This window comes from Alnus glutinosa, chromosome 5, assembly GCF_958979055.1.
Source record: "Alnus glutinosa chromosome 5, dhAlnGlut1.1, whole genome shotgun sequence".
NCBI classification, from domain to species: domain Eukaryota; kingdom Viridiplantae; phylum Streptophyta; class Magnoliopsida; order Fagales; family Betulaceae; genus Alnus; species Alnus glutinosa.
Window position 1 is genome coordinate 32,069,075 of NC_084890.1, and position 14,447 is coordinate 32,083,521.

Below are 14,447 nucleotides of genomic sequence, written 5' to 3' on the forward strand. Positions count from 1 at the left end.
CCTAATATATTAGTGAACAGCAAGATTTACAAATTAGCTAACAACAAAGGGGTCGTCGTTGTAGGGAATAATAGTACTAAAAAAAAAAACAAAAAACAAAAGGAAGCTAATCCAAATTCCCTGATCATTCTAGATAATAAATTAATTGGTCAAAATTTGAAAGTAAAAAAAATTTAAAACCTGTCCACCTAACATGCACATGCAAGTTATGACTCAAAAAGAGGTTCATTGGCAATAGCCACAAAAATGATTATCACAATAAATCAACAAAAAAAGTTTGCCTGTACCATTTCAGTCAATGTCATGTTTCACGATATCAGTTTCTATGTACATAGTTGACTGGCATTCTAGCTCGTTTACATACAATCTATCGGAAGAATGATAAAATTGCATATGTGCAAACAGCACTTCTAGGACTAGCCTTGAATGCATGGCATTTTCAGGTTTCCAAGCATTCTCACTATTCAATAGATTCATGAAATCAAGAAACACAAAATATGTTTCTCTAGCTTGATAGATAACTCACCTATGTACAGTATGGTATCATTAGGACTCTTTATCTGTTTTTGGCTGGTAAGAAATAATGAGCTATACTCGAGCCCCTTTTAACTATATTAGGCCGCTTATGAGGCCGGAGCCAGGCCCGAACTTCTTCCCGAATATCTGGTGGTAACTCATCAACCACAGAGGGATCAATCTCATCAACTTTGTAACCCCATGCTTCCCTTTGCTGTTCAATATGAGCTGCACTAGACCCGCTACTGTTGGTCCCTGTCACCTCAAGAAGAATTTCTTTTGGCTCGACTTGATTCGGATCTGAACGGATACTACTTGTAGACGGGAAGCCTGAAGTATACTTCAAAGTTGAGAGAGAGAGAGAGAGAGAAGGGGAAGTGCAGAAAGGAGTTGGCATAAATGTAAAACCAATAAAAGCGGGGTTTGAAAATTACCGGCAGATGATGCTGCTTCAACATTTTGGACGGCTTCAACATGCTCCTGCTTCCTTGAGGAAGCAGAGGTGTCACAATTCTTAAAGAACCTCAATATTGAATTTGTTCCCTGCCACAAAATAATTCAGAAATAAGTTAATGTTCAGCTTTACTCAGTGCTGAATGGATCAAACAGAACAAAAACTACACTTCTGTTGCATTTATGGCTCTGGGATCTCCTTTTGATTGGTAGAGTTGGGCACCTTACAATTTTCCTCTTTTTTGGATTTCAATTTCAGGTTGTAGCTAGCTAGTGGTCCCTTTTAAATAAATCCCGAATAGTTGAGTTGCACATTTTCTTCTTTTATGCCCAGTAACACTATCCGTTTATTACTCATTTGGATGAATATTTTAGTAGATAGTAATGAATCTGTTGGTCAAAATGCAAAGTGGTTGTAAGCGCCAAAATTTTATTGTCCTGAACTCAGCAGCCAGGTTTTAACTTAGATATTTCATAAGATATATTGGTCCAAAATACAAATAATTATCAATAGTTATCCAAAATTTAGAATCAAAATTATCCCAAACACAAACTATCATCAAAACTTCCTCATTATAATCAAAACTGTTAATCAATATTATATTAAATATTAAAAGAACACTCATATTTTCATAGATTTTCCCAAAACTTCCCCTTCTCTGCTGAATTTTCCACATTTACAAGTTAAAAAAATTTTGGTAACTTGTTATTGCCTTGAGTAATGTTACATACTCAACTCTCATCCTACCCTCATCCCACAGGGCTAATGTGGCAATGCTCATCAACCCTTAAATCAGCCTTTATTAAAAAATAAAAAATAAAATTTAAGGGCTAAGCCCATCCAGCCCAGTAGAATGAGAGTGGCATGGGAGTTGAGTATTTAGAATTACTCTATTGCCTTACAAACAATAAAAGGAAAAGAATAAGGCTCATAAGCATAATGATTAAGGAAGTAACATATGTAATATATTTAAACATGCACCTTCCAACATAAGATTAAAATTCCTATCAAGTGGAACAGTAGAACATGAATTGTTACAAAAATGCTTATATAGGAAAAAATAAAATGTTGAAACAAACAGCAAAAACCATGTAAACTAAAATTAAAAGAGAAAAGTGAGTTAAAGTGACCACAAGAAAGACATTTCATCAATATGAGGAAAAAGAAAATACAAAACTTTAGCAACTTGTGCTCCCCTGAGAACTCCAGAGGGTAGTTTCAAAAACTGAATAATAATGAGGGCACAATCTCGGCCAAATTATTAATACAGTATTGTCCAACAAATTACTAGCCAACTAAGGACACAATCTACTTAAATTTCCTGATTATTCAATATCTTTTCTTTAAAGAACACCAAGATATTCTCAAAGTGCCAAAATCTTGAATAAAACTAGTATCCTCATGACACCATTCTGACAACACAGGCACTTGGCAGAGCAATGTTAGTGCAGAGATAATGAAGTGCACATACGTACCTTCTCTTTTGCTGTGTTTCTTTTCTGCACAACTTGATCAAAACTAGGTATGGAATATTTAACCCCAGGTTCTTCCTCAGGGAGTTCTCTTTGTTGCTCACTTTGACTTATGATCTCCAAACCGCTTGCACCTCCTGACAAATACCTGCCTTTATTATGATGTGGTAAAGGAAAACTAAAGAGTTAAGTGAGGCAACCAAAAGCGATAACCAGCACATGATACTACCTGAAGGCAACAATTGTGAAGTTTCTTGGATAATACCATTTTGCGTCCGTCGTGGTGACAAACAAGATGGATCCTGCACATCAAAGGATCTCACGATTGGACCTATTTGCCACAAGAAGCATTTGCCCAAATTTGTCATTCAAGAATCAAGACCCACATCTCGGTCCATTAATAGCACAAATGATGCTTTAGAAAAAAGGGTAAATCTCTGCCCAAACTCCATCTAACCTGTTAAAGCCTTGTAAAATCTAACTACCCATGCTAAATATGCAAGAACTAGTGTATAAACGTCTCAAAGGGTTAAACATTTTCGTATAGCATGGTAAAAATCATGAAATTAGTTAAAAATAATAATGAATCTGAGTAGAGTAAAACCTGGTCTTTCCACATATTCTTTTTGTCTTCCTGTTGATCCAGACTAGTAACATCATACTTAATCTTGGTTTCTTCTCCAGTGAACTCAATCTGTGGCTCAGTTAAATTCAAATCTGAATAGCTTTCACTTCCTAACAAAAAACAGCCTCAATAAGACAAGAAAATTAGGAAACCAAGAAGGAACAAGAAGCACATTTGAGACCGATGTACCTGAGGGTGACAATGGTGCAGCATCATGGATGAAGTTATCATGTGGATGCTTTGACGGAGAGCTGGATGAGTACTGGCCATGAAAGTATTTCATAATTGAAGATGTTCCCTAACAAACATATATGCACCATTAAAATTATAGTTGAGGACTAGCAAGTCTAAGCCTGAATAATTTGATTAGCATAATATTTATTTCAGCAGCTGGATTAATTCATTTTGAAACTGCTTTAATTCAATTACTTCTTGATTGCTCAATATTAAGAAGCATCCACGATACGAATAACAACTCCATGGTCTGCTAAACATATATTAGTTAGGTATTGAGAGGAAAAGAAAAGCAGAATATTATCAGTATCTGACAAATCCTACAAAGGTTCGATCACCAACCAAGCTGGCAATGATACCCTGCAGTGTTGAGAGCTAACTTCCTAAGGGGAAAAGTTAGACCAGAAAGACCCAAAACACTTAGAACCAAGAAAAACTTACAGATGGTATCGCAACGATTTTACTCGCTGAAACAGAAAGGGCTGTTATACCCCAACCATTGTATTGACTTCCTTGAGTCTTAGATTTGTATGAGCCCAGATATTCACGTAATCCAGCTTGAAATAAGCTGAGGGCATCTTCTTGGATCTTGACAGTCCCATACCTTAGGGGACAAGACTTGGAAGGGAACTTCTTATGTGAATCTGAGTCATTGGACTGCAGGAATGCAGGATAACTCATAATCAGAACGGAAACAAGAAGTATACACAAACTACAATCTAGATTGATGGATGGAAAATAACTACTTTGTATGCTCTAGCATGCAGAGTTAGTGTGTGAGCAATCCGTTTATTTTGATCCAAGTCAGAACGAAGGCGTTCACCGAGTTCTTCACAAAGTTGATTGAGCCAGTGTTGAACCTGGAGGAAGAGCCACAGGCTGGTTAAGAGAAACATTTAAACTTCAGCATTACAGACATAAGAACTTCAAGAAACACTATGTCGGAACAAGAACAGGACAGGGCTACTAATATTAGAAACATGTGCATGTCAAATTCATTTTGGAATCTCATATCTATTTAGACTCTCTCTCCCTCTCTCTCTCTCTCTCTCTAAAACTGATCGCGTAGGAAAAGCTGGGTATAGTAATAGTTTCTCAGCACCCAGTCGAGTTTTCTTAATTGATAGTCCCTTCTAACAAATCAAAATAGCAATGGTTCTCTTTGGCATGCAAAAAAGTCATCAAATTAGATTTTCAAAAAGAACAAAATAAAAAAATAAAAAAACCCTGTATTACAAACACAGGTCATTTTCTCTTTCCAAATCGCTTGCATAACTGAAAATACTGATGTTTTGAAAGACCTAGGAGAGATTATTGGGAAACATATATTTGTTTCTTAGTTCCAAAATTGATTTCTTCAGCATGGCAATTTTGATCTACTTGGAGATGGAAAGTGATATTTGTCTAATTAGATAATTTCTCCAACATCATCATGGTTGACTTCAAGAGTCCAACAAGAAGTCAATATTATTCTCAGAAACCAGATACTCTATTAAAACCCCAAAGTAGTGGCAGTGCTTATAAATACAGCCACTGGGCCTGCTCAATTACCATATCCTAGTTAAAATTTGAAGGCTACAAGGCAACACTGTTGGGAATATCATATACTATCATGCTTTTCAACACTTAAGATGACTTTTAGATTCTAGGGTGATATATTCTATTATGCATAGAATATATAACCATAACTAATACAAGGCCCAAATCTGGTATGAATTGTCTAACTTTATGCCCTATTTAATGAACGAACCATAAAATAGAGACTACCGAAAAGCTGGGAATGTCTTTACTTTCGACATTTTTGGTGGCCACATGATAAGCATACTGAAACTAAGGTTAAATATTGGAGAAATTGGAGAAGTTTTAATTGTCTGGGGACATTACAACTAATCACACAGTTTAGGGGGTTGACTGATTAGAGTTAAAGTTTAGGGATAACATTGAAAATGATCCTATAGTTTAGGGTGGGAATTGTGAAATTGTAATTTACCCAAAATAGTCTTAACAAATTTTTATATTTTGGGATTTAGAGCATGAAAAGCATTTTACACAGAGTACGACTAATGCCTTAATCAAATCAATATCATTTAATGACTCTGTACATGGGAAGAAAAGATTATACGGCATCATGAACAGAGACATTCATCTGGTTGGGGGAATAATTCTTACAGAAGAAATTTTCTTCAGAGCCCGAGGACCAGGAAATGTCTTCCCAGAACCATGACTCTTGGGAAGAAGGCGTCCCTGAACTTCTTCGCCGCTGATTCCTCTTGCAATATTCCATAACCAAGTACTGGAATCCATGTAAAAAAAGTAGAAATAAGGATACATTTGGGCAATTATTAGATGAATATGCAAATGGATAACCAACAGCAACTAACACAACAACAAATGGCATTTCTCCGGATACTATTCAGCATAGGAATTAAAAATATATCTATCAGATATTAATGGGATAAAGCATGAAGAAATTCAAAAAAAAAAAAAAAAAAAGAAAAGAAAAAAGGAAGAAGAAGAAGAAGAAAATAACATCTGGAGACATTTTTTTGATAAATAACATCTGGAGATAATTGAGAAAATAACCATGATTTGACTTGGGAAAATCACAATTCTCAGTCAAATTTGGAAGTTTTTGATATGCGATTTTCTCAGTCAAATTTGGAAGTTTTTGAAATGTATGTTAATTATTTTAAAAAATCTACATTTTCAGGACAAGCCTACTAGATACGTTTACTTATCAAAATAAAAAAGATATGTTTAATAGAAAAGCTGTCTATCCTCTATAGGTTCAAAATATTCAGAGAATATTCCTCAAGGATAGGTACTAACCCTGTATTGATGCCATAATGCTCTTGTAGCTTCTCCTCTGAAAATTGCAACAGATCTCCAACAGTGTTCACACCCAAGTCACTTTGTAAAGCAGTCCCAAGCTTTCCTCCAAGCTGTTTCCTGCAAAACATGTTTGCTTCAACACTAGGCATTGCCTGTCACAAAGTCTTACAAGTGGCTAGCTTTTGAACCATAAGAAGAATACGAAACAAACAAATAATATAAGATCGACTTTACTTTCTTTTTGAAGCTATCATTGTAGCAAAATATGGCGGTCACCTCATGTACATAGCATTTAGACTCAAATTACTAAATGAAGACAGGAGTACAAAAATCCATACAAGCACTCACATTTTCTTAATTGGCAAGGACTCAAGTAATCCTTTCACAGATGAGAAGGGCACAACAGTTTGTTGTGCAGGTTTATTCATAGCACTTGCATGTTTGGCCAGCATCTGCTAACAAATACAGAGATAAGCTGATTATGAAAAAATCAAGTCATGAAGTGCTCCATGAAGAACAATTTTAAAAATTGAGGACCGCTACCCACCTTATTATGAGCAACACCAGCAGAACATGTAAATTCAGTCTCCCTCAACACTTGCATCCTAAGTTCTGCAACAATCAGAGCCCCACAAGCTAGTAGCTTATCGCGGCGATCAGCATCAATCCTACAAAGCCATTCCCTCACATTTTCTTTTGCATCACTTCCATCCTGAATTCAAAACCAATTTCAGTCTAATGATTGCCACTAACACAACACTAGGAAGTTCAGAACTTAGTGATTCAACCATGTCATTTAGGTGAACTCTTAAAATATTTGCAGAGGGAAAAGAACCTTGATATGGTACATTTTAAATCTTAAATTTAACATAAGTAAGTGCTGATGAATGTTGCCAAATTGAGATAATAGGAAAGTTTTGGCCTCCAGGGAGAGCCCACCATTATACCTTTTCCCCAAAGCCCGTGTCTAATATCCTTCTGATGTAAACACAAACACCCCCCCCCCCCCCCCCCCTCCAGATAACACCTCCCAAAAGCAAATTTCTAGGAAAAGTACTCTACAATTTTACATTTTTGTGCTCCACATTATGATCTAAATTTATTTTAACAAGTAGAGATTAATTATTGATGCTCTCTTCAAAAGCAGATGCCTATACACAAAAGATACCAATGGATCAGGAGGGAGTTGCTGGATAAAAGTTTATGGAAATAATCAGTAATTCAGATAGTTTAATATGCTTTACTCCATCAAATTTCCTGAAAATTTTAATTAAAAACTAAAATCTGAATTGACATCCATATCAAGATTGACCTTTAGTCACACAATTAACTTCTATCATCTTAGCATTGATAAAAATAAAAATAAAAAAGATCGGTAGATCTCAATGCACTGTCTCTGACCTCATTATTAAGTCCCAAAATGTGTGACTTAACAGCTTCCTCATCAATTACTTCCAAGCCCTCTAGAGGAGTTTCTGCTAACATTGTTTCTGCTGCATCAGTAAGGTCAAGATACACTTCATCAATAGAAGCCCTCTCACATCGACCCTTCCTTGCAAGAACAGAAACCACCTGAAAATTTGAAAAGGAAAAAAAAAAAAAAAAAAGTTCACCATCAGTTCAACTCTTAATGAGTATAAATGACAAAAACAAATATAAAGTTATTAAGAATGTGATTTGAATCTACTTACCTCTGAACCCGCATTGCGGTAAGTGTTCAGATCAGCTTTACCTCGAGCGACCGGGACTTGGACCAACTGAATTTGTGGGCAGACTTGCTTTGCCTCATCACCTCGCATTGAACTGATAATCATACATTTCATTTTCATAGTCTAAAACTATTCAGTTATTGGTAAACATGTACTAATAGAATAAGCAAAAACATTCTCAGTACCGCTTCACACCACATTTACGGGCCTCATAGCTAACAGCAATCAAGCCCCCACCTTTCCAGGAGTTATATTGTACCACAGCAGTGGGTAACCCTCTTAAATGTGGCTGTTTCCGCTGCTCCACTACAAAGAATAACACATAGCACTTAGCCAGGGTAAGACTAGAATTTTCTGTCGCTACTAACATAAGGCAACCGCAAGAGGACATTCATGTTCAATATTTTTGAGACAAAAGAGGTTGCTAAAAGTGTTAAGGATCATGTAGCAAATTGAAGTGAGAGGTAGCACTGTCGACAAACAAAGGCTATCGAGTGAAAAAAAAAAAAAAAATTGTAATGTCAAGTATCCGTGTACACCATCCAGCCCTTACACTAATGGGCATATGTAATGTTAAAATCCAACATCTGACAACATGTAAGTCACCACTTGACATCAGTGTTCCACCAGTCTTGCAATTAAACTTTCCAACCAAGGCCAATAGAGAATTTTACACCAAACATTTTCAGAGCTTTCTGAATACACGTTCTCATCTCTTTTAGTCTTCAAAGCCACTTCGTAATAACAGTTAATCATTTGATATCAACAGATGTCATTCCGAGTACCTCATCACAAGTAAAAAATCAGACTTTTCCTGTATATTCAATTTTGAATTCCTCACTTTCGTATGCTTCTTTCAAATGCAAAACAACAAACCCATGCACTCCATGGTACATATCAGCCATGTGTATACATATTCAAGCCAGTTTCTGTCCGAACAGAAAGGGGACATTCTATGAATTTGAATATAAACAAACACAACACCTTAGTTTGAACTGAAATCAAAATTTAATTGGACAAGAGCATCTTGCAGCATTGTTTGTTCTCAGAAACATGGAAGGGATTAAGCCACTGTACTCAATCCCTCTTTAAAAAAGGGCATAACTTTATATCAAAATAACTAAATGGGCATGCTTGGAATTGGTCAGAAAATCAATATGAGCCCCATTACACTGAAAGAAATAAAACATAAAAATTCAAATGGGCATCTCTATATTTGCATTCTTGACCATCATTTCCTAATATAACCCACCAATTAAAATATCTACGTCCTCGCATACTGACATACATGCATTCACTCATATTTACATAAAAGAGAGACACAGAGAGAGTTGGAAACCCTGAACGTAGAAGCAGTCCATGTCGATGTGAGCGATGACTCTGGCATCAGATGATTCGGGTTTGGCCACAGGCATTCCTTTTCAATTTTCTTTGATCCTTCTTTTTCTTTCCCTCCAATTACAATATCCCAAAGATCGAGCAACGGAGAATACGCAGTGTGTACTGTATAAGGGGCCGGGCGCTATTTAGTATAGACGCAGATGACTTATCTAAAGTACGCTGAAGGCGTTTGTTTTTTTGGTTCCACCACAGTGACCTGTCCTCAATGATACGTGTTTCTTCCAAGTCGTCTCATATAGCAAAGGAATGAGTTAATGCTATATATGTATATATTATATGTACAACTTTATTTTTCTTATATATATTTAAATATGACACCGTATCAAAATTTAATAACGATTCATTCTAAATTCAAGTCTTGCTTAGTAACCGTGATTTGAATTTGCCCAAATATTATATACCTTTGATCATCTTTGAACTCTTAATAAGAATGTGCATGATATGGGTATAAAATGATGTTCTCATTAAGGTTGGTAATTTTTTATATGACTACTCAATTCGACACGAACAAGGTGAGTCCCAAGTTCGATTTACAAATAATTGCTGCTAATTAAATACCAATTCCTCGATCAATGCTCCTAATGACCTATATGATGACCCATTTTCCATCACAGCCATCTTACTTTTCTTGCTCATTTCCTTCACCTTTTCCCTCACCTCATTTTCACCATCCATTAAACGCTTTATTCCTCTCTCAACCTCCTCTGCCAGCACCAAATCACTTCCCTCCTTATAATCCAACGATATCTCAACCGCCAATCCCAATTCTTTCACCATCTCAAAGGCATTCATTTGTTGCTCCGCATAAATCGGCCATGTGGCAATTGGTACTCCGTGCCACAAGCTCTCCAAGATTGAATTCCACCCACAATGCGACACGAACCCTCCGATTGCCTTGTGGGCCAGGATTGTCACCTGCGGAACCAACCCACAGACCAATCCAATTCCAGCCGTACGTTCCAAGAACCCATCCGGTAAAACCTCCTCGAGATTTGCGTACTCACTCGGAAGATGAAATTGGGCCTTTGGTTTATCGCGCAAGGCCCACAAGAACCGAAGTCCGGCCCGTTCAAGCCCAAATGCTATCTCTCTCACTTGGGACCCACTGAGACTCCCCATACTACCAAAGCACAAAAACACCACCGATGATGGAGGCTGGTCATCTAGCCACCTCATGATATTCTCATGGTGGGTCCGGTCTGGATGCCATTGGGCCGGCCCAGCAAGGTCCAGAATTGGTCCAACAGGGTAAACCGGTGGCAATTGGCTCGTGGAGACCGAGTCAAGCGCGTAAGGCTCAAGCTCCAAGTATGTGTTTACAATTATACCCTTCGTTTCTGCGTACCTGCGTGCATTTTGCAAAATCGAAGCGTACCCATCTCGCGTCAGGGCCGGCGGAGGCAAAACGGTTGGAGGAACAGGATTCACAAACGCCGGGATGACTAACTGGGTTTCCAACTTGGCCAGGTCGGTGGTGAGTTGGATGTCTAAAACCGGAAGATGAAGCATGAAGCTGAGAAAAGTCGCTGGAGAAGCAAAGAAAAGGTAGCAAGCGATGTTGAGCTCCTTGGCTACATCAATCATGGAAGTACAAAACATGTCAACGAATAACCCAGCGACTCGTCGAACGGGCGAGTCGGAGTGTGACTCGGTTGCCATGAGGTCGGTGATTGCGTGCTTTACGTGCAATCTGTGTTTTTCAATGAGACTGCACACGAAGCCAATGGAAGAACGGAAATGATCGGGTGAGGGCAGATCCTCCACCTCCCTGATGTGGAGGAATCGGACGGTGTTGGCGGCTGGTGAGGCGGCGCGTGATTGGACGTAGGTGCTGACGAGGGGTCTTTGGGGCATGGTGATGATGAGTACGGTGGCGGAAAACCGACGGTCGTGATCGATGAGGCGCTGCGCAAACTCAACAACTGGGACGAGGTTTCCGAACCCTGGAGTTGAAATGAACACCACCTCATATTTTCTCGCTGCCATGGCTAGCTTTCTTTTGAGCTTTTTTCTTTCTCTGTTTTTTTTGGCTTATATGTTTATCAAGAAAAGGCATATGTGATGGACATGATCAGGTGGTCCGTATTGACATTATTTATAGAAATGGGAATCCATAAACAAACCCATGTTGAAGACCAGACCTCCTCGAATTTATTAATATAGTATGGCGCCGTATGGACTCATTGTTTTGGCGTATATATATATATAAGAATTAATGGCTCGCCGCTTATCGATCTCTTTCTGAAATGCGTGAGACAGGCTTGCGCTCACCAACCGGCAACCACACATTCATTTTATATATATATATATTGCTGCCGTACTATTTTATGTGACAATAAAAATTAATACTTATTAAATCAATACTTCCAAAAATAATAATAATAATGATTAATTTTTATTGTCATATTATCTCAATTATCAAACAGTCATATAATAATATATGAATAATAAGAAATGCTATACATCACCTTATAATATAAGGGTATGGTTTTTGTTTTTTTTTTTTTTTTTTTAATTAGTTAATTTATTTTTATTTTATAGATGAGTAAAAAACTACCATAACATAACAATACAAAAGATCGATTGAAGAAAGTTAGAGGAACTACACCAAAAATTAACAAAATAACACTATTCATACAGTAATTCATTCTACAATTTTGTAGAAAATCTTTAAGATAGAAGGAGGATACGAAAATGCTATACAAGCAGTGCAAGTTGTAGCGGCGTGGGGTAGAAAATTGTGAATATATTCCATAAACACTGCCCAAAAAGTTATTAATTAATTAACTTCAAACTATCTGCAGAATAATCTGCAAAGGCTAAAAGATATAATAGGATGGGGTTTGGCCATTGCCATACATTTCTTTTTTATATTATTTAATCCTTTATTTTTTTTAATTTCTTTTCTTTTCCCTCCACATCCACGACGGATCGAGTGAAAATTGTATTAGGGTTGGGCATAGATGACTGTTCAAAAGTGATTATGCAGAACCGCATCTACAGAAGTGAACTCGGATTAATTCTTTAGTATCCCCTTCCCCGGTGTAAAGCTCTCTCTCTCTCTCTCTCTCTCTCTCTCTCTCTCTCTCTATATATATATATATATATATATATATATATTATAGTACACTTTGTAGTACCCTTTTGCGGATTTTTTTTATTTTTATTTTTCCTGCTATTTCAGTTTAATTTTTAAGTTTTTATTTTTTACAATTAGCTCTTTTATGTTTTCATTTAGTTTTAAACAAGTCTTTTTTTAGTTAACTTACTGTCCAATTAATTAACAGCACTTCACGTTAGATTAATCAATTAATGACATAGTGCTTTAGAGTTTAGAAGCATGCACTTTGCACGTACACACGAGCCATGGGCTTGTTTTTTAATAGTAATAAACTGCTCTTAATACAATTTTTTTTTCTTTTTTCCTCTTTTTCACTGTTGTTACACAATTTATTATTCAGATTAGTGTTCATAATTTGCTATTTGCACACTATATTCGGGCACCATTGTATCCTATTGATAAATTGTTATATTCCATTAATTTGCAAAACTTATTGTATAAGTAGGAGACAATATTTATCTAAAGAGGAATATTCATATTTGCCTTATTGTCTATGAGTCCAGACATTCCCATACAGATTTTTATTCTACTTTCTTTAATTTTGTAGTTCCTAGACTTTTATTTTATAACAAATAATGTTATAAATAGGACGTACATCCATCTCAAATTTAATGGTGAGTTTAAAAGCTACATCACATTTGAGAGATAAAAGAAAGACATGAGTCTTACTAGGGATGTACATATAAGTAGATATATATTAACCACCTGCATCCGCTATCCACATCTGCTATCCGCACATGCGGATATGGATAGCAAAAACTATTATCTGCAAGTGCGGTTGCGGATAACGAGTTTGGCCCTTTACATATATATTTCACTTATGAATGTGTGGCAACTTATGTTTTTTATATTATGAATTTATAATATTATTTTATTTATGTTGAATTTGTAATTTAAGTTTTTTTATGTTTGCTGGCTTGATTGTTATGCTCATTGAATCATGTATAAAAAAAATAAGGGTGTTTCTTGTTTGTATTGATTACCATAGATATTTTGAGGTCATGTCCATCAGACCATCATTCCTTTTTTTTTTTAGGTTCTACATATTTTTGGTGTTACATTATATTTTCAAAACAAGCTTAAAAGACTAAAAATCAGTCAAAATTATTTTTAAAAGCGTTTAAAATAGGCTCATTACCTATTTGCATATAGCCGATAATAACCGTACTTGATAATCACAATAATCATGTTGATGCAGATAGTAAAAAAAAAGTTTATGGATGTAGATAAGAATATTTAAAAATAGTATCCGCATTTTGCGAATATTGTAAATAATCGCGCATATATCCACATATACACCCTTAAGTCTTGTTTATAGCAATTACTCCATGCCTGTTACAATATTATGTCGTAGAATCTCTTTTCTTTCATTCTAAGTCTTGCTTGGCAATTTTGATTTTAATTTGTTCAAACAATATTCACGATTCAACATCTTTTAGAAATTAGTTAATTAATATATATGAATGATCGTCAAGATGTATAAAATGATTTTCTCATGCTACTTTCACGGTTTTATACTTAGTTCTCTGTTTAATCTATCATTTTAAAAAACACATGCGGTCGATCGTCATGCTTTATGTACATGCAAGGGTGGAGGTAGACGACAAGGTGTTTTACCTGAATCCCTTGATTTTCTCTGTTCTCTCTTCTAATCCTGAAGAAAGCTTCTCTATTAGTCATGGTCTCCTCCTCCCCTTTCCCCCTTTTCTTCCCTTTTCCTACCTCCCCCTCCCTTTCCAGCCTCTCCCGAGGCTCCAACCGCCTTCTTGAAGGCCCTACCTGCCTATTTTGAGGCCCTATCTACCTCTTTTGAGGTTTTACCTTTCAATAATAGCAACATCGACTCCTCCTCCACCGTCCTCTCGGATTCTGCTTCCCCCAACCGTTTCCTTTGGCGGATTCGACAGTTTCTTGAAATTTTTGAATTTAGGTTTTTCAAACTCAGATCTGTCTATTTCTGGAAGCCTCACCCTCAAATGCGTCATACCACCGTGCTCCTCGGCTTCACTGCTTCCATCTGTCACCGATCTTGTCTCCATCTGGCTTCTATGCGCCAGCGCATAGCCCACACGCGCCCGTGAGT

At 36.7% G+C, this 14,447-nt stretch overlaps 2 protein-coding genes across 6 annotated transcripts; both read right to left on the reverse strand.

Annotated features, from left to right (window-relative positions):
* Positions 1–289: 289 nt before the first annotated feature.
* Positions 290–9,566, reverse strand: LOC133868313 (DNA polymerase eta). Of its 5 annotated transcripts, none has more exons than XM_062305149.1 (16): positions 9,182–9,566; positions 8,028–8,148; positions 7,825–7,936; positions 7,535–7,705; positions 6,681–6,845; positions 6,482–6,585; positions 6,131–6,250; positions 5,471–5,594; positions 4,048–4,161; positions 3,743–3,958; positions 3,257–3,365; positions 3,047–3,177; positions 2,672–2,744; positions 2,446–2,579; positions 951–1,059; positions 290–846 (listed from the first exon to the last, which is right to left on the reverse strand). In XM_062305149.1, the coding sequence occupies exons 1-16, from the start codon at positions 9,255–9,257 to the stop codon at positions 557–559; spliced, it is 2,169 nt and encodes a 722-aa protein (XP_062161133.1). In that variant the 5' UTR covers positions 9,258–9,566; the 3' UTR covers positions 290–556. The 5 variants fall into 5 exon arrangements, 2 of the variants coding, with proteins under 2 accessions (XP_062161133.1, XP_062161132.1); XM_062305148.1 differs by having other exon boundaries at positions 2,446–2,594; XR_009900315.1 differs by lacking the exon at positions 290–846 and having other exon boundaries at positions 2,446–2,590.
* A 119-nt stretch (positions 9,567–9,685) lies between these two features.
* Positions 9,686–11,355, reverse strand: LOC133868314 (UDP-glycosyltransferase 43-like). The gene has a single exon (XM_062305150.1). The coding sequence runs from the start codon at positions 11,227–11,229 to the stop codon at positions 9,790–9,792; it is 1,440 nt and encodes a 479-aa protein (XP_062161134.1). The 5' UTR covers positions 11,230–11,355; the 3' UTR covers positions 9,686–9,789.
* Between the last annotated feature and the right edge of the window lie 3,092 nt (positions 11,356–14,447).